Source organism: Scyliorhinus torazame, chromosome 3 (genome assembly GCF_047496885.1).
Source record: "Scyliorhinus torazame isolate Kashiwa2021f chromosome 3, sScyTor2.1, whole genome shotgun sequence".
Lineage (NCBI taxonomy): Eukaryota > Metazoa > Chordata > Chondrichthyes > Carcharhiniformes > Scyliorhinidae > Scyliorhinus > Scyliorhinus torazame.
This window is the reverse complement of record NC_092709.1, coordinates 140,280,980-140,301,233: the sequence shown is the minus strand read 5'-3', so window position 1 is coordinate 140,301,233 and position 20,254 is coordinate 140,280,980. Positions and strand designations below refer to the sequence as shown.

The window sequence follows — 20,254 nt, the reverse complement described above, 5'->3', positions numbered from 1 at the left end:
TCCCCTTCCCTCCCCACAATCTAAACGTAGCGTCTAATCTCAACGGTTTAAATAGATGGTTATTGAAGAGCGGACCCAGCAATGACATGGATTAAAGCTTAAAATGCTACCTAAATTGCTTCCATATCCTTAGCGTAGACGCCACGATTGGGTTCAAAAAATATCTCGCCAGAGAAAATGGCAGCGAGGCCATTACCAGCGCACCCAAACTAGAGCCCCTACCCATCTCGCCTCCATCTGCCCCAATATGGGATTCGGATCGCTGAACCACCCCAATAATGCCGCATCCAACCTCCACGGTGGGCGCTGACTCCGACACCAAGTCTACAAAATGCGGAGCATGGTCTGAGATTACTTCGGACGACTCTCGGATGGGACCCACTGCCTCCTTGATCAACTTTCGGAGGATTTCGGACCTCACCTTCCACTGTTTCTCACATTGTTCATCAAACTCTGTTGCCAGTACGTCGATAAGCATGTCCAACAGGAGCGCCCTCAGCTGCCAATCCGCCTTCATCATTTTTTCTACTGAGGAGCCACGTGAAGCCTCCGAGTCTGTCAATGTTTTCCTGTCCGCACCTCCAGTCTTTCTGACATTCTCCAGATACAGGCTCCTTACATCTTCGGATGGATGGGTTTTTTCCACTAGAGCATCCCAGAAAGTGGGCAGAAAGGTCCAAGAATCAAATACCCTGGCAGGAGCTACCCAATCCACAACCTCTCCCTACATGCTGCCACTGGAACGATTGGCCTTTGTTAAAATATGTAATTGAAAATAGAGTACTTCTAATTGTAATTCTGAGTTTTTATATACAAAAGTGAGGAGGCCATATTTTGTGCAAGAGGTTGCTTAGGCGCCACAACTATATATAATTTTCACACTCCATCATAGGAATGATGTTAGAGTCATAGAAAAGGTGCAACATAAATTCAAGGGACTTGAACAATGAGGACTGTATTCGCCAGACCAGAGAAAGTTAAGAGGAAATATAATAGAGGCATTCAAGGTTTTGTGGTGGGATGTTCTGAAAGATAATTTCCACTGGTTAGTTAATTAGTAAAATGGAAAACAGTTTAGGATTAGTACCAAATTCATACAAGGAAGTTAGAAGAGTTATTTTATGTAAGGAATATCAGTAAATGGAATCCATTGCTACAAGGCAGGTCAATCATGGTTTGCAAATTATCTGTGTTGCTTGGGAATAGTGGGGCTGTAGTGAACTGTGTGTGTAAAGTAGACGTCTCTGATGCTCTTGCAGCCATTCTGCTACATTTCAGGATTATGGGGGGTGGGAGGAGTTAAATACGGGCTGCGGTGAAGTTGAGAAGCAGTGGAAAGCTTGGCTCCATGTGTCAGTAGGCATCAGTTCCCTCTGCAGGAGGCTGCAGATGTCTCAGACAGGTTGCCAGTCGAAGTCAATCCTCTTGCTTCTCACTCAAATTATGCGGGGCCCCACAAGGCTGCGTACTTAGCCCCCTACTCTACTCCCTGTACACACACGACTGCGTGGCAAAACTTGGTTCCAACTCCATCTACAAGTTTGCTGACGATACGACCATAGTGGGCCGGATCTCGAATAACGATGAGTCCGAATACAGGAGGGAGATAGAGAACCTAGTGGAGTGGTGTAGCGACAACAATCTCTCCCTCAATGCCAGCAAAACTAAAGAGCTGGTCATTGACTTCAGGAAACAAAGTACTGTACACACCCCTGTCAGCATCAACGGGGCCGAGGTGGAGATGGTTAGCATTTTCAAATTCCTAGGGGTGCACATCTCCAAAAATCTGTCCTGGTCCACCCACGTCGACGCTACCACCAAGAAAGCACAACAGCGCCTATACTTCCTCAGGAAACTAAGGAAATTCGGCATGTCCACATTAACTCTTACCAACTTTTACAGATGCACCATAGAAAGCATCCTATCAGGCTGCATCACAGCCTGGTATGGCAACTGCTCGGCCCAGGGCCGCAAGAAACTTCAGAGAGTCGTGAACACCGCCCAGTCCATCACACGAACCTGCCTCCCATCCATTGACTCCATCCACACCTCCCGCTGCCTGGGGAAAGCGGGCAGTATAATCAAAGATCCCTCCCACCCGGCTTACTCACTCTTCCAACTTCTTCCATCGGGCAGGAGATACAGAAGTCTGAGAACACGCACAAACAGACTGAAATACAGCTTCTTCCCCACTGTCACCAGACTCCTAAATGACCCTCTTATGGACTGATTTCATTAACACTACACCCTGTATGCTTCATCCGATGCCAGTGCTTTTGTAGTTACATTGTATATGTTGTGTTGCCCTATTATGTATTTTCTTTTATTCCCTTTTCTTCTAATGTACTTAATGATCTGTTGAGCTGCCTGCAGAAAAATACTTTTCACTGCACCTCGGTACACGTGACAATAAACAAATCCAATCCAATCCAATCCAAATCAGGAAAGTTACTGAGGACTTATACAACCTGTTTGTGAGGAATAGCTTCCCACCATCAACCCCATAACCTGGCATCTTCTAAGATGTGCTGCTTCTTGAGGACCCATGCCCCTAGCTTTCCAAGCTTCCCAAGGCCCCTGAAGGTCCTGATGCCCCTGAGCCACTGAGCTTTCTGATGTTCCTGGGGCCCTCCATCTAGAAGTGGCTGGACCCATGATAATTAGAGATACGTTTCTGTGATAAAATAAGAGGATTTGGCAGGGCGAGTGATGAGAGACTGTTTCCGCAGGCAGAAGAATTTAGAACAAGAAATTATAGTTTCAGGAAGAGGGGTTGACCATTTAGGGTAAAGTTGAAGAGAAATTTCTTCTCGGGTTGTGAATCTTTGGAATTCTCTACCCCAGAGGTCTGTGGAAACTCAGTCGCTGTGTATATTCACGACTGAGATGGATAGACTTTTGGATGCTAATGGATTTCAGGAATATGGGGATAATGCAGGAAGATGTAGCCGAGGTGGAAGGTAGGCATGATTTTATTGATTGCCAGTCACCACTGAATGGCCGCATGTGCTACTCCAGCTCCCATTTCTTTGCTCTTAAGGAAAAACATTGTGAAAAAGCATTGGACTAGATGGAAATACTTCTGACATTTTGATTCATTATTGAAGTTTTCTTTCCTTTCTTATTTCACCATGGGTTAACCTGTCCTGAATTCCCATTGTCTCCTGATGATACTGATCTAATATACAACTGCATCACTCTCTCAATGGCAGCAACTTAGAAGCCCACATTTGGTACTTCAAACTCAGTACGAGGAACAAAGGAACTTCAACTTCACTCATTTGTTGCTATGATAGCAGAGCTGTTTTATTTCAATTCAATGAGTTGGCTCCTAGCATCATCAGCAATAACAATTTGCACTGATAAAGCGTCTTTTTTTAAGGGTATTTTATTCCAAACAAATGTAACAACAGCAAAATATAAAATACACAATCCATAAAATCACAGTCCACAGTTTGTACAATTTTTTCCCTTCTATCCTCTCCCCTCCCCCCCCCCCCCCCCCATGAAGAACAGCTCCCCAAACAGCATCATGAACAGCCCCCACCGCAACTCAAAGCCCTCCGCTGACCCCCTCAACTCGAACTTAACCTTACCCAGCTGGACAAAGTCGGACAAATTCCCCAGCCAAACCCGGCAGTGTATCCGATTTCCCGTTCAACAGGATCCTTCGCCAGGCAATCAGAGAGACGAAGGCCACAACGTCGGCCTTTTTCCCCTCTAGAAGCTCCAGCACTTACAAAACCCCCAAATCCGCCACCATTGGGTCCGGCCTGACCTCCACCCCCACTATGTTAGATAACGTCCCAAACACCGCTTCCCAGTATCTCTCCAGCTTTTCGCAATCCCAGATCATATACGCAGGCTTGCCGGCCTCCATCCACACTTCTCACACCCATTGGTCACCTCCCCTCGAAGAACCCACTCATCCTCGCCGGAATCATGTGTACCCTCAGACCTTGAACTGAATCAAGCTCATCCTCGTACAGAAGGAGGTTGAGTTTATCCTCCGCATCGCCTCGCACCACAGTCCCCAACCTATTTCCTGTCCCAACTTCTCCTCCCATTTAGTCTTGATCCTCACCATCAGCTCCCCCAACCACCCATATATATCTCCAATCCTGCCCTACCCCAGCTCATCCAAGAGCAACAGTGCTCCAACAGTGTGTACTCCGGCAGTTTGGGACGCCCTCCACTCTTTCCGCATAAAGTCCCGCACCTGCGTATATCTAAACTCACTCCCCCTTGACTACTCAAACCTCTCCTGTAGCTCGTCCATCCAAATTCACAAATCCCCTCCTCCCAAAATAACACGGCAAAAGGTAGGGGAGGGAGAATGTGATTGCCCCCCTCCTACAAACTTACAACTCTCAAATACATTCCCACCCTTTGGTGACACAAAACAGCAATAATATCCAACTTTTGCAGACCGAACCCCTCCATCCCACACCAACCCTCAGTTCTCCCCCAGCTTATGGTCCCTTATAAAGTCATTTGCCTCCTCTGCAGTCTCAAAATAGCACTCCTGGCCATTAAAGCCTCGCCGTGCACAGCACCTCAAAGCAAATCTTCTGTCAATGCAACACCGCCTCGGCCCTATTGAGTCCCTCTTCGGCAGCTCCGCATCTATGTCCTGGTATATCTGTAGTTGATTACCCTCCCATTCGCAGTATCGTTTCGCCCTGGCCCAGCTCGGAATCTTCTCCTTATCCATGAACTTGGGCATCCACACAATCACCGCTTGTGGCAGCTTCCCTGCTCTCGGCTTTTGCCTCAAGGACTTGTGGGTCCTGCGCACTTCTGGGGCCTTGTCCAGCACCTTCTCCTCAACTAGCGCAGCCAACATCCTCGAAACGTTGTGGTACTCATTCCTTCCACGCCCTCTGGCAGACCCACAATTCGCATGTTCTGCCGTCTGGGCCTGTTCACCTGCTTCTCCACCTTCACCCGCAGCAATCCCCGCTTCCGCCTCCAGAGACACAATACGATCGCTCTGGCCGGACACCACCTTCTCCACCTCATGTATCACCGCCCTTGGCACGTTGAGGCAGTTCTCCACCCAGTGCAGCGACCCTTGCAGAGGTGCCACTGCTCCCTCAATCGCCTTCGACCAGTCGCTGTGCACCTCCTTCCTTTGCTAGCAAAATTCCTCCTTGATGAAGCTCAATAACTGCTCCATCTGGGGCTTTCCCACCGACAGCAACCCTTCCCCCCTCCACCATTCTCAAAATTGGTGCTGCGCCACAGGTCTCCCCCAACTCCTTAGCCAGGTCTTTAACTGTCTTCTGCCAGGTCTGATAGCTAGTAGACATGCCAATCCTGTGGAAAACCTCTTCTCCTGCATCTTCCGCACCACGTTTCTGCTGGAACTACCCAATTAGCGGGTGTAAAATATCCAAACAATGCCTTTGAGCCAGAGCTGCCTTGTGCGTGACTACTCACTCTATGGCTGCCATCGGAAGTTCGATAAAGCATCTTTAATGTGGTATAATGTCCCAAGACATATCACAGGAGCGCCATCAAACAAAACCTGACACTGAGCCACATACGGAGCTATTAGGACAGATGGTGAATGAGGTGCAGTTGGTTTTAAGGACTGTTTGAAAAGAAGAGAGAGTTGTGGAGTGGCAGAGACAGCTCTGGGTGCATTTCAGTCCTTCGGGGCTGAACAGCTGAAGGCACAATCACTATTGCTGCAGTTTGGAAACTGGGCATGCACAAGAGGCCAGGACTATAAGATTGCAGGCATCTCAGAGAGCTGTACAACATCTTCAAAAGACTGTGGACGTTTGATTAACTACTTGAGATTGGATAGTTTTTTGCTCGGTAGGGTTAATAGGGGATATGGAGTAAAAACTGATAAATGGCTGGGATAGTGGTAGAGGCGCAATGCCTCACATTATTTAAAAAGTACCTGGATAGGGCTGCATGGTGGCGCAGTGAGTTAGCACTGCTGCCTCATGGCGCTGAGATCCCAGGTTCGATCCCGGCTCTGGGTCACTGTCCGTGTGGAGTTTACACATTCTCCCCGTGTTTGCATGGGTTCGCCCCTCACAACCCAAAAATGTGCAGGGTAGATGGATTGGTCACACTAAATTGCCCCTTAATTGGAAAAAATGAATTGGGTACTCTAAATTTATTTTTAAAAAGTACCTGGATGAGCACTTGGCACGTCATAACATTCAAGGCTATGGGCCAAGTGCCGGCAAATGGGATTAGGTAGGCAGGTCAAGTGTTTTTTATGTGTCAGTGCAGATCCGATGGGTCGAAGGGCCTCTTTTGCACCGTATTATTATTCTGTGATTCTGAAATGCAGTTAAAGTACACATCAGCCATGACCTAAATGAATATTGGAGCAGGACCAAACAGCTCCCTCGGGTTCCTATTGTGACATTATACAAATGTATAGCATGTGAAGAGTTAATGTTATGTTAAGCCTAGCCACTAGAGGGAGCTAAGGAACAGTACTATGAATTGCACTGGCTCATCAGTTAGGGGGAGGAGTTTAGACTGGAGCTGAAGAAGATAAGGGGCGGGATTCTCTCAGCCCAAGCCGGGCTGGAGAATCGCCGGGCCAGGCGCGAATTGCGCGACGCCGGTCTGCCGATTCTCCGGAGAGCGCCACCCCCCCCCCTCCGATTTCCCGCCAAGGATGGGCCGAGAGGCCGCAAAAAAAATCCGAGTCTAGCCAGCGCCGTCCATGTGTTGTCTTACCCGGCGGGACCTCGGCGTGCTTCCATCCGGGGGCGGCCAGGTGGGGCAGGGGGGAAGGGCCTACCGATCGCCGGGCCGGCCTCTCGGGCCGGGGTACTCCTTTGCTCCGCGCCGGTCCCTGTAACCCTACGCCGTGTTGTGTCGGGGCCGGCGTGGAGAAGGGAGCCACCGCGCATGCGCGCAATCGCGCCGGTCGCAGCGCGCAGGCACAGACCCACGGCGCCCATTTGACGCCGGTGTCGGCACCTGGAGTGGCGTGGGTCGTTCCAGTGCCGTGCTGGCCCCCTGTAGGGGCTCGGAATCGCTGCTCCTGGGGGCATGTTGACGCCGTCGTGAAACGCGACGGCGTTTACGACGGCGTCAACACTTAGCCTCAGGATGAGAGAATCCCGCCCAAGATTCATGGAGCATTGCAGAGCTAGTTAAGATATAATAGTTAGAATTAGTAAATAGAGTTTGTGTTAGTGAGTGTAGTTTAATTCTTACATGTATGTTTGCTATTCAGAATAAGTGTGTATCTTTGTGATCACTACACCTTCCATTCTGGAAACCCCTCACAAAGATCACCACGCCTATGTTCCTACAACACTGCTAAATCTGTTTCACATAACCTGGCATCAAATTAAGAGACCCCCAAATCAAAGCTGAAGCAAGAGCTGGTATAACAGTGTATGCTATGATGTAAATAAGACAGTTTGTTTTCAGATCCTTGCCTAATTTGTTTTCTTATATTATTTCTCAGTGGCTGCAGTCTTGCTATGTGTGCAGGTTTACTGTACGGCTCCAGCTTTGTACCAGTCCTCTACATTAAGAACCATGCTGAAAGAAATGAAACCGAGTTTTTTGGTGCAAGTCAGTTTGGTAAGAAATTATTTCAAGCAGACTCAGTGATCAAACTGAAGAAACATCAATGCTACAGCAGAAGCTACACAGCAGAGGGAGACAGCCACACAGGTGTCAAGTCAGTGGACAGGTCAGTTTGCTGATGGGGCCATCAGGTCTTTGGAGGGAGTCAGGCTGGATTGGGGGGTGTTGGGCTATGGGGTGGGTGTTGGGCCATGGGGGTGTGTGGTCAGATTGGAAGGGGGCTGGGTCAGATCAGGATGGGAGGCAGTGTGTGGGGCGATCTGCTTAGGGGGTTCTGTATGTGCGGGGTGTCCTGTGCGAGGCTCAGTCTGCATGTTTAAATAGTTACTCTGAAGTTGGTGCTGATATTTTCCTTCTAGCTCCTTCAGAATGACTATCAGGATAAAACTGGCAGAACTTCAAAGTTAGTGATTTAAATCTCTTCCTCAAATGGTTCCCAGCCCAGCACAATTGGGCAGGGGAAGTTAGTGATACTGGACAATTGCTGGGGTATCCATGGGAACTTCTTAGAGAGATTCCCCAGTGCAGCATTGGAGTACCCACTAAATGTGACGCTGGGGAATCAGGACGTTATGGGCCAATGTGATAATCAGCCTCAAGTCTGTTGCTGTGATAATACTTCTTATAAAGGTGGTGGTACTGTGTGGCTGTCTCCCTCTGCTGTTTAGCTTCTGCTGTAACATTGATGTTTCTTCAGTTTGATCACTGAGTCTGTTTTGAGTCTAAAGCTGTGTGTAGTTTAACAAAAACAGGTTTAAAAAAGGACCTCAAAATGAAGAATATGCGGCATCCCTACCATTCAGATCTCTGAAGGCAGAAGGGCAGGTTAATAGGGTGGTGAAAAAGGCATATGGAACGCTCGCTTTTATCAAACGGGGCATAGATTACAAAAGCAGGGAGGTCATGATGGAGCTGTATAGAACTTTGGTGAGGCCACAGCTGGAGTACTCTGTGCAATTCTGGTCGCCACATTATAAGAAGGATGTAATTGCACTGGAGGGGGTGCAGAGAAGATTCACCAGGATGTTGCCTGGGATGGAACTTTTAAGTTATAAAGAGAGGTTGGATTGGTTTGGGTTGTTTTCCTTGGAGTAGAGAAGACTGAGCGTGACCTGATTAAGGTGTACAAGATTGTGAGGAGCATTAACAGGGTGTTAGGGAGCAGCTGTTTCCCTTAGTTGAAGGGTCAGTTACGAGGGGGACACAAGTTCAAAGTGAGGGTGGGAGGTTTAGGGGGGATTTTATGAAAAACATTTTTACCCAGAGGGTGGTGACGGTCTGGAACGCACTGCCTGGGATGGTGGTAGAGACGGGTTGCCTCACATACTTTAAAAAGTACCTGGCTGAGTACTTGCAACATCATGGGCCAAGTGCTGGCAAGTGGGATGAGGTGGGCATGTCAGGGCCTTTCATGCTTCGGTGCAGACTCAATGGGCTGAAGGGCCTCTTCTGCATTGTAATATTCTGAATTCTGTGATTTTGTTCTGGTCTCCTCAAGAGGTGGAGAGTAGACACTGTGTACAGGCTGCAATTACTGTATACAAATATTTACAGGTGAAGTGTAGAAAAGCCCTAAGATTGTCAAGATGTATTCAGAACAATATAAAACCTACACATCCATTGGCCTAATGTTGGCACATCAAGCTGTGTCAAAATATCTGGACCGGGATTCTGCAAAAATGCGGCTATGTGTTGACGCCAGCGTCAACACCGGAGTGTTTCATGCCGGCGTGAACGGGCCTCTTGGCCCAGCAATTTTGAAGCCCACAGGGGGCCAGCACAGCACCGGAGTGCTCCACGCAGCTCCGGCACTGATAGGCGGCCCTGCACTGCCAGCCGGGCCTGCGCAACATGGCGGAGCCACACATTGGGCCGGCGCGGAAGAAGGTAGGCCCCCCCGGAATGCGTGCGCCTGCCGATCGGTAGCCCCCGATCGCGGGCCTGGCCGTCGTGGAGGCCCCCCCCGCAGTCTGATCCCCCCGCCCCCCCACCAGGATGGACAGCACGGCCGCGAGTCCGAGCTCCCATTGGGTGGAACCATTCGTGAACCACGCCGACGGGAACTCAGCCGGTCGACTTCGGCCTCTTTCAACGGCCCCCGACTGGTGCCCCGTCGACCGTGCGCCGCGACTGGCGGCAATTCTCCGGTCGCCGGAGAATCGTGTCCCGGCATCAGACCCAATCACGGGTCTGAGGCCCCATTCTCCGCCACCGCGCTCGGAGAATCCTGGCCCTGATTTTATTTTTATTATATTTTTATAAAGAGCTAGGATTGTAATGGATTGTCCTTCACTAAGCTTCAGAACAGTAGGAAGTCTTACAACACCAGGTTAAAGTCCAACAAGAGTGTTTCAAATCACTAGCTTTCGGAGCACTGCTCCTTCCTCACCTGGGATGCTCGCCCCTGTCCAACACCGGCATCTCCACATCAAGTTTCAGAATGGAAGACAGGAGTCCAAATTTTTAAAGTTATTTGTCTCTATGAGGATCGTAACTAAGATCCCCTTACCTAAAGCTATTATGGTATCTAAGAAACCCTATCCAGGGCAGATGATTTAACTGCTTCTAATTTACGTTCACAGAACTTTTATTTAAATCAAAGTGAACTAAATGTAGCTTTATAACACTTTAATATAAATTTGCATTGGTGGTTCAGTGGTAGAATTCTCGCCTGCCACGTGGGAGGCCTGGGTTCGATTCCCGGCCAATGCATCGCAGCTCTTTGGGACTGGTTTAGCTCACTGGGCTAAATTACTGGCTTTTAAAGCAGACCAAGGCAGGCCAGCAGCACGGTTCAATTCCCGTACCAGCCTCCCCGAACAGGCGCCGGAATGTGGCGACTAGGGGCTTTTCTCAGTAGCTTCATTGAAGCCTACTCGTGACAATAGGCAATTTTCATTTCATTTCATTTCATTTTCTCATAAATTGTTTAAAATACCCTCCTTGCCAAAGAGTGAAAGACCTCAAAACCTTGACAGCTTTGAAAAGATAGAAAACATTTTGAATAGGTTGTTGTGTGGAGATTGTGTTACAAAGCTTTGCTATTTTTTAACCAATATGAGAACATAATCAATGTCATTATATAAATTTAAATATTATATAAAGGAGCTTTTCACAGTAACTTCATTTGAAGCCCACTTGTGACAATAAGCAATTTTCATTTCATTTCAAATACTCACATCTGACACTGTCTTCTCTTCTATTTTAGACATGGACTATGTTTTTGCATACTGCAGTGGGATTATTCTAACCAGTACAATCTATTTTCTCATATACTGTGCAGTGAAGAAAAACAAACCAAGTGTTTATTCAACAGCAATATTACCCGGTAAGGTGAATTGATGAACAGTCATAATGCCTGTAGAATGCTGTTAGTGAGGTAACTTTTAGCTATTTGGGTAATTTCAATAAAGTAGTTTTCGTGGTCCTTAGTAATGACTGTAAGGGTTCCCATACAATGTACCAATACTGCAGACCTTGGGCCAATCAACAGTAATTCCCAACTACCTGCACTGAATATAAAAAGATTGATTATCTGTTCGAAGTTTGCTGATCCAGGGGTATTAGTTTGCCCCTTTTAATGCCAGCAGTTAGCTGACGAGGAACTTTGAGTTCAGAAGGAGATATAGCTTAACTGTAGTTATACAGGGCCTTGGTGATACCACACCTGGAGAATTGTGGGCAGATTTGGTCTCCCTTCCTGAGAAAGGATATACTTGCCATAGAGGGAGTGCAGCAGAGGTTCACTAGGCTGATACCGTGGATGGCGGGACTGCTCTATGAGGAGAGTTTGGTTCAACTGACCTGTATTCACCAGAGTTTAGAAGGATGAGAGGCGATCTGATTGAAATGTATAAAATTTTAACAGGGCTCGATAGATGCAGGGAGAATGCTTTCCCTAGTTGGGGAATCTAGAACCAGGTACATAGTCTCAGGATATGAGGTAGGCCATTTAGGACTAAGATGAGGAAATATTTAGGGAGGGGGGCAGTAGCGTAGTGGTATTGTCACTGGACTAGAAATCCAGAGACCGAGGATAATTCTCTAAGGACCTGGGTTCGAATCCCAGCATGGCAGATGGGGAAATTTGAATTCAATAAAAATCTGGAATTAAAAATCTAATTATGACCATTGTTGATTGTCGTAAAAACCCACCTGGTTCACTAATGTCCTTTAGGGAAGGACATCTGTCACCCTTACCTGGTCTGGCCTATAAGTGGCTTCAGATCCACAGCAATGTGGTTGACTCTTAATTGCCCTCAGGAATGGGCAATAAATGCTGACCCAGCCAGTGACGCCTACATCCCATGAATGAACAGAAGTAAAATTTCTTTACTCACTCAAAGGGTCGTGAATCTGTGGAATTCTCTACCACAGAAGCCTGTGGAGGACAAGTCACTGAATGTATTCAAGAAAGAGATAGATAATTTTAAATATTTAAGGGAGAAAGCAGGAATATAACATTCAGATCGAGTATCAGGCATGATCATATTGAATGGTGGAGCAGGCTCGAAGGGGCAAATGGCCTACTCCTAGTTTCCATGTTTCTCGGTGAGGTCTTCCGGTGTTAAAAGAGTGTTTTTGATGGAGCATGAATTTTCAGTCAGCTGTGTGAATTAGCTAATGTGATGGAACTATAAGCAAAGAGCTTGAGCACAGCATTCAAGAGCCTTCGCAGGATGAAAAACTGGGGAAATGTTTTCCTCAAGTGTGATGTCAATCAGACTCTCAACAAAGTGTACCAACTGCCTCCTTCAGAAAAGAAAACATCTCGATCAGGAAAAATGTAAGTATATGGATAGACTGAGATGATCAAATATTGCACAGTACATGACCATTCTTATTCATGTGATGAATACGCTTCATTTGTTTTTTGCCATTTTTGGGGATTATTGGATCATTTATTTTTCACTGAAAGGGTTTGGGGTTGTGTCTTGTTTGCATTTTATTATAAAATATAATTTTTTTGAGGTTTTAAAAATGTCATAGTCTGCAAGAATGAAAAATGTGTATTAAAGCCGAATGGATCATTTGTAGAATGTTATTGTAATGATGCACATTCACAAACTTCATTCGAAACATGAAAGACATTTATTAATAAGAAAAATTGTACAGAGGCCAACAGCCCTACAGCTGCCCGAGAGCAGTCCATTAGCTGCACCAGTCTCTACATGTCTTCTGCCTAAGGGAGGACTCCACCCCCTGTGGTCATGACCCACTCTCAGTCCCAATTGGTTCCTCAAGCCAGGTGACTAGCCTCTGCCATGTTGCTCTTAAAGGGGCAATCACCACCATCCTCCCCCTTTAACTCCTTTATACAATCTGCAATAACCAAGTTACTGAAGTCCAAATTCTAACTTAAGATTATACACACGAGTTGAAAAATTATAAATCGAGTCTTTGAGGGTTTTTTCTGTTTCTTGTACAGCGGTATAATTCTGTAGTCTGAGATGTTTCCACCTGATCAACATTAATAGGAACTGCAAATACAGGGTACCTCTTCTGGTTTAGGCAGTTCATTCCTACTTGCTTTCATGTAGACATCAGTTAAGTCGATAACAAGGCAATCAGATACTCAGATACTTCGGTGCTTATAGGTTCAAACACATTTCTTGATGGCAACACTGACTTCTGGAGCACCGCTCTACCCTTGAAGTAATCCACATGTTTACAAGTGCTCCATCCCTCTACATCTATTGGGTGCGACAGGGGTGTGGTCTCAGAGACAATAATTCCAGGGATCTAACTTGATCCACTACCTAAGTTTCGTATTATTACACCATGCCAGATTATGTACTTAATTTGTTTTTTTATTGTTGCAATGGTGATGGCTCATTGGTGAGATCTTGAGACTTGTGCTTTTAAACATGAACACTTTTATTGGTGGCTTTAACTGTGTACAGTTACAAATATAGTTTTGCATGGAGCTGTTCCATGCAGGCTTGCTGTTTACTGAGTTCTGTCCCAGACTGTTCGCTGATCATGTGACTACACACTTCACTCTGTGGCCGCTGCCACTCCCCAGTCCCAGGTTGACCCTTGCTCTGCCGAGCACCTTACATTACAATGCCTGCAGACACAAATCAGCACAAGACAACAAAGTTTTAGGTCATGTCAATTCTTTCACAATCCTGGTCTGCCTGGTGTGAAGGATTGGTTATGGTACTCTGTTTCTGGTACTTAGGTCATGTGATACAGTTTCTTCTCTTTCCAGCATTTCAATTCAGCATATTTTTCTTTTTTTTAAATAAATTTCGAGTACCCAATTTATTATTTCCAATTAAGGGGCAATTTAGCATGGACAATCCACCTACCCTGCACATCTTTGGGTTGTGGGGGCGAAACCCACGCAAACACGGGGAGAATGTGCAAACTCCACACAGTGACCCAGAGCCGGGATTGAACCTGGGACCTCGGTGCCGTGAGGCAGCAATGCTAACCACTGCGCCACCGTGCTGCCCTTTTCAGCATCTCTTTCATTGACTATTTTATCATATTGGTTCTTGTGCCTTTCTACTAGTCTGACCATTTCAGCAATCCTGTTCTGGCACGGAATCTCACTTTCTTTCTCTGCCTGAAGTGCTGATTCTGCTGTCAATTGAAGTGATTTTACCTCTGTAATTAATTTCGCATTCCCAAGCTTCCCTTCTTCAAGCTCTTATTTCCTTTTTCATTGAACTTGGTCTTATTTTATCGTTGTTTTTGCACGGAGTTCAGCTGTACTCCATTGCCTCATTCAATCCTCCTGAACTTCCTTTTGTAGATTATTGCAGCTTTTTTTCCAAGTATATTGTCAGTCAGTTCAACTTGTTGTTTCCATGTCTTCTCGAGAGCTTTAATTCCTTTTCCTGATTTCTCTTCATGTTCAATATTTCCTCGTTTCATTTGAAGGCTTTAATTTCTGCATTTTTTCTGAGAGCGAGCCATCATGGCCGCGATTCTCCAGAATCCATTTAAAGTGTTGCCACCAGGGGGAAATCTGTGGGGTTCCCACTGGCGCTGGCAGTGCTGCTGCGGAGGGATTCAATGGCAATTTGAAACATTTATGGAGAGAGGCATATTTAACGTTGGCCATGAGAGGGGCGGGGCCTAGACTCGCTGACATGTTCCGCTCCTCAGGGATTGGTGTGCCATTTTTAAGGGCACCTGGGTCTCATAATAACATGGCCCCAATCACTGGCAAACCCACCCCCTGAAACACTTGCAAGCGATGCCCCTCCCCCCGAAGTGAGCAAAACCCTATTATGGCCTCGCCAAATGTCCCCCCCCTCTTCAGGCCCCACTCCCCTACTCCCCTTCAGGCAACCCCGTCCTCAGTCGTCCCCCCCCCCCCCCCCCATTCAGGCCCGCTCCATCCCCCATCCCCCCTTCCGGTCCCGCCCCCTGGTTGTGCTAAACTGCGTCTGTGGACTCTGGGGGAAGAGGGGGGTGACAATCCTCACTGCACTTACCTCCAAGGTGCCAAGGAGGGCCCTTCGGGGGGGGGCTTGGGTTGGGCTGGAAGGGCTCAGGTCAGGGGTCTTTCCCAGGAAGAGGGGTCATGTCGCAGATCTTCCCCCTGTAGCATTGAAAATAATTAAACTGTCTACGAGTATGGGGAGAAGGCGAGTAGGATGTTGGCGCACCAGCTGCGCAAGAGGGAGGCGGCTAGAGAGATTGGGGGAGTGCGAGATAAGGAAGGCAACATGGTTCTGAGCCCAGAGAGGGTCAATTAAGTCTTCAGGGAGTTCTACGTGAAGTTATACGAGTCGAAACCCCCTGGGGAGGGGGAAGGGATGAGGCAGTTTATGGACCGGTTGAGATTCCCGAGGGTGGAGATGGAGCGGGTGGAGGGATTGGGGGCCCCAATTCAGTTGGAGGAGGCAGTCAGGGGGCTGGCAAGCATGCAGTCGGGCAAGGCCCCGGGTCCGGACGGCTTCCCTGTAGAATTTTATAAGAAGTTCTCGGGGCTACTGAGCCCGCTCCTGCTAAGAACCTTCAATGAGGCAAAGGAGAGAGGGACCCTCCCTCTGACGATGTCGTAGGCATCGATTTCACTTATCTTGAAGAAGGAGAAGGACCCGCTTCAGTGTGGGTCCTACAGGCCGATTTTGCTCCTGGATGTAGACGCCAAACTGTTGGCAAAAACTCTGGCCACCAGAATAGAGGACTGTGTCCAGGGAGTGATTTGGGAGGACCAGACGGGTTTCGTTAAGGGCAGGCAGCTGAACACGAATGTGAGGAGGCCCCTGAATATTATCATGATGCCCTCGGAGGAGGGGGATGCGAAAGTGGTGGCTGCAATGGACGCTGGTTGAACCAAAATGGTTATCAACCCTTTACCCCTCGGATGGTCGATCTGCTTTCTGATGGTCTTCCCGTTAACATCGACCACATATTGCGAAATCCTACCAACTGTCCTGGCTTGAGACAATTCACACCTCTTTAACCTGTGACTTTCCCTCTCTTCAGTTGCTCCGCCTGGACCTGTAAAGATTTAATTCCCTGCAAAGACTCACATTCAAAGTATTGTATTGCATCATTGACTTTGTCTATATATATGTTTCTGGAACCCACCTCTTCATTCACCTGAGGAAGGAGATGTGCTCCGAAAGCTACTGATTCAAAACAAACCTGTTGGACTTTAACCTGGTGTTGTAAGACTTCTTACTGTGCTACTTTTTCATGGCATTCTTGAAATTTTCATCAGCCCTCTCAACCAGACCATTCAACGATGGGTTAGAGGGAACTGTCCTTGTGTGTTGTGTGCCATTTGCGATCATAAAATGCTGGTGATCATCACAGGTGAAGGGGGCGTCCAAAACAATTAACAGGGAAGTCCATAAATGGCAAACATTCGGCGCAAAGCATCTACCGAGGCTGCCGAGGTAGTGGTCCCCATCTCCTGGGCTGTTACCCACATAGAGAGGGCATCTACCAGCAGCAAATATCTGGTGTAATGGTGCCAATGAAGTGGCTAGATCCAAAATAAATCTTCTATAGTAATCGACCATAGCAAGGAAGGACTTAAGCTTGCTGATATTTTTGGCTGCAGTGACATTTCATATGGCCTTGATCTTTTCTTCCCTTAATCCGGCCCAATTCTTTGTGTATGACATCCTCAAACCTCCTTAAGACATCTTGCGGGATGCAGTCAGATTTGTTGAGGATTTCCAGCCAGTTGAGCTTAATCTTCTGCAACCAGTCTCTTCCCAACAGACTAGCTCTATGTCCTCCATGACAACCAAAGACAAATTGGCCCCCTGCCCTCCAAATGTCACCGGGATATTTTGTCTGTTTCGAGGCTTTTCAGAATCTCCCCAGTGTATGTCAAAAGCTTGGCTGTGGTACTCTTCAAGTATAAAGACCGTGTTCCTGCCCAAAGATACTGAAAGGTCTGCTCATCCACTATGGTCATCAAAGCCCCGGAGTCAACTTCCATTTTGAGGGTCTACCATTTATCCTTGAGCACCTTCAATCAGAGCTGTCTTATTCAATTGGGCTGCATTCTACTGATGCATTGCATGCTTTTCTTCAGAGCTCTCCTCCACTATGTTCAATGGTACTGTTGACTACTGCTGCTGTTGTTGTCTTGTTGTTGCATTGGTGCATTTTGCCTCGCGCAGTAACGTGTTTGAATGTGCGCCCTTCGGTTATAAATATTGGCTCAATAACAGGAAACAGAGTAGTGATGAATTTGGTTTTAGAACTGAAGGAAGGTATAAAGTAGGGTTCCCCAAGGGTCGACGTTAGGACGCCTGCTTTTCTTGATATATATTAATGACCCAGTCTTGGGTGTATTGGAAACAGGTTCAAAATTTGTGGATGACACAAAATGTGGAATTGTTGTGAATTGTCAGCAGGATAGTGATACACCTCAAGAGGACATAGATAGGTTTGTGGAATGGGCAGAAAAGAGGCAGATGAAATTTAAAGCAGAGAAGTGTGAAGTGATTCGTTTTGATTGGAAGAACGAGGAGAGGTAATATAAAAAGAACAGCATAAATACAAAGTGGATGAAGGAGTAGAGGAACTGGATATATACGTACATAAGTTTTTGATAATGTCAGGGCAGGTTGAGAAAGCGGTTAATAAAGCATACGGGATTCTGGTCTTTATAAATTGAAGTATTGTGTTCAGTTCTGGGCGCCATACTTTAGGAAGGAAGTGAAGACAATTAGAGAGGCTCCAGAAAAGATTCACGGGAACGGTTCCAGGGATGAGGAGGGAAGGCGATTGGCAAAAGAAGCAGCAGCAACATGAGGAAAACATTTTTACGCAGCGCATGGTTAGAATCTGGAGTGCAGTGTGTGAGAGTGTGGTGGAGGCAGATTCAAACAAGACTTTCAAATGAGAATTGGATAATTATTTGAAAAGAACAACATTGCTCAGTCATTCTGGTTATAAATGCCTAATTCTTTAAATTTGGTGAGCAGGCTCTACACTGGGAGCAGAGTCTCTCAAAATTTAGCTACTTATCAGCTACTGACACTAAAATCACAAGCAGCTCACACAGCCTTGGCTCTTAGCAATGTTGACACTATAAATATAACTGCTCACAACACCATTGTATTCCAAGGAGACACAGAGAATTATTTTTAATTCATTCTCAGGACATGGGTACCATTGGCAAGCTGCTCTGAGGAGGTGGTGGTGAGTCTTCTGGTATTTCCTTTACAGAAATCAGTTGTCCGCATGCAGACAATTAATGCTTCCCAATTTCTTTCATTCTTAGCTTTCTTTTCAGGCCTCCTGTGGGGGATAGCAAACAGTGCGTGGTTCCTGGCAAACTATTTCCTTGGTGCAGTTATCACCTTTCCTCTTGTTACTGCTGTGAGTATTGCTTATGTTTGTAACAGTGTCAAAGATAATGTAAAACAAAATGGAAAAATCTGAATTATTGTCGAACTTGGATTGGAAAGGCTTTGGGAATGCTGATCAGCTGCCGACATTAAAATCACAAGCAGAACACACAGCATAGGCTCTTTCAGCAAATTTCACCATATAAATATAACTGCTCGCAACATCATTCTAACCCCAGGTTTCACACAAGCGAGTGGTTTGCTAAGAAACGTCAGAGAGAGGTTATCCATGTCGGTGGAGGCTGGAATCACATTTGGTCAAACTGGGTAATAACGGCAGGCGTCTTCCCTAAAGGACATTAGTGAACCAGTTGGGTTTTTACCACAATAATTCCATTGCCACAACACATTCTGCCTTCTTGGTCACTGCTTTAAGGAAATTCATACAGGAGGAGAGAGAGAGAGGTTGTGAGGCTGAACGGCTTAGGGATGGAATTCCTGAAATTTGGGCCGAGGCAACAGAAAGCATGCTTGCCAATGATTGGCAAGAGGGAAGTTGGGATTATCCATGATTAGTTGTAGGATAACCTCTTGGGTTTCACTGAATGTGCTCCTGACCTTCTAACCTCTGACATCCATTCATGCACTTACGGAGTAGCCCACATCAGAATATAACAGCTACATACTAAAGGGAACTGATCAACATTCTTGAATACATTCCAATGTTCTCCCTCCCCAATCATTGGGCCAGATGGTGGAGTGCAGTTGAAGGCCTACTCTCAATATCCCTTCTGTGTACGGGGCTGCGTGTGCACACATCTTAAAGGGAATGTCGCTGTAAGATGCCTGTTTTTCCAATGTTCAATGAAATGAAAATCACTTATTGTCACAAGTTGGCTTCAAATGAAGTTACTGTGAAAAGCCCCTAGTCGCCACATTCTGGCGCCTGTTCGGGGAGGCTGGTACAGGAATTGAACCGTGCTGCTGACCTGCCTTGGTCTGCTTTCAAAGCCAGCGATTTAGCCCAGTGTGCTAAATCAGCCCCAATAACACTGATTTTGTTACACTCCTGGATGAGGAGGAATTAGCTATTTTATTCAACCCCTCACCCTCTTTGGTTGGTCGCAACAAGGTTAATTTAAAAGGGATCCCATCCCCATGGATACCGTTTCCCAGTCCAGATGTATTTACTTTTTAGAAGGAGATACATTTTCTGTGATTCTGTGAGGATGTATAAACTTAAGGATGCACCAGCAGATATGGTCAGACTTTGCACAAATGGTTAAAAGTCAGAAGGGGACTTCCGGTGGTGACATGTAGGAGGTGGTCGCATGTTGAGTAGCTCCCGCTACAGTTGTCGGTTTTTGGCCCTTTTCACCCCATTTCCGGGAGAATTTGTCAGCAAACTTGTCCCAGTTGAGACGTGGTTATTAAAGGATATCCAAAAACCAAAAAAAGAATATTGGGAAGAAAGCAGCGAACGCTAGCCCGCTGGCAGAGTCGAGCACAGTGGGGAGCTCATTGAGAGGGAAGATGGCGGGGGCAAGCTCGCAGGGTGGGGTGGTGCCCATTATGATGGATATGCTGGCAGAGGTGATGGTGACTGAATTTGAACGGCAATTCACCAAGCCTTTCAAACGACAAGGGAGGGAGATGATGGAGACTCTCAAACAGACGGTGGAGGACACACTAGTCCCAATGAAGGAGGCTCTTGAAAGGATGTTGGAGACAGTGCAGGAGCATGGTGAGGTGTTGAAGTGGGTGGAGGAAGCACTGTCGAAGCACAGTGACCAGTGCACCTTGCTAGAAGCAGAGTCCCTGAAGGAGGAGGATAGAAATAAGAGCCTGAGAGTGAAGGGTGTGGACCTGGAGACTAGGTCGCAATGGCAGAA

General features: G+C 46.8%; 1 protein-coding gene and 1 non-coding gene across 9 annotated transcripts in view; both read left to right on the top strand.

Annotated features, from left to right (window-relative positions):
- LOC140408705 (transmembrane protein 144-like) overlaps window positions 1-20,254 on the top strand; it is a 164,526-nt gene that overhangs the window by 112,938 nt on the left and 31,334 nt on the right. For 4 of the 8 annotated variants that reach the window (XM_072496287.1, XM_072496286.1, XM_072496285.1 and 1 more), the window contains 3 exons: window positions 7,457-7,575; window positions 10,790-10,909; window positions 18,296-18,393. In XM_072496287.1, the coding sequence (XP_072352388.1) occupies window positions 7,457-7,575; window positions 10,790-10,909; window positions 18,296-18,393 (337 nt within the window). The remainder of the gene's footprint in view (window positions 1-7,456; window positions 7,576-10,789; window positions 10,910-18,295; window positions 18,394-20,254) is intronic. The other 4 variants (XM_072496290.1, XM_072496291.1, XM_072496288.1 and 1 more) reach the window with 3 other exon arrangements.
- Window positions 10,223-10,293, top strand: trnag-gcc (transfer RNA glycine (anticodon GCC)). Its single transcript has one exon. It is a non-coding gene; the product is annotated as a tRNA-Gly (tRNA).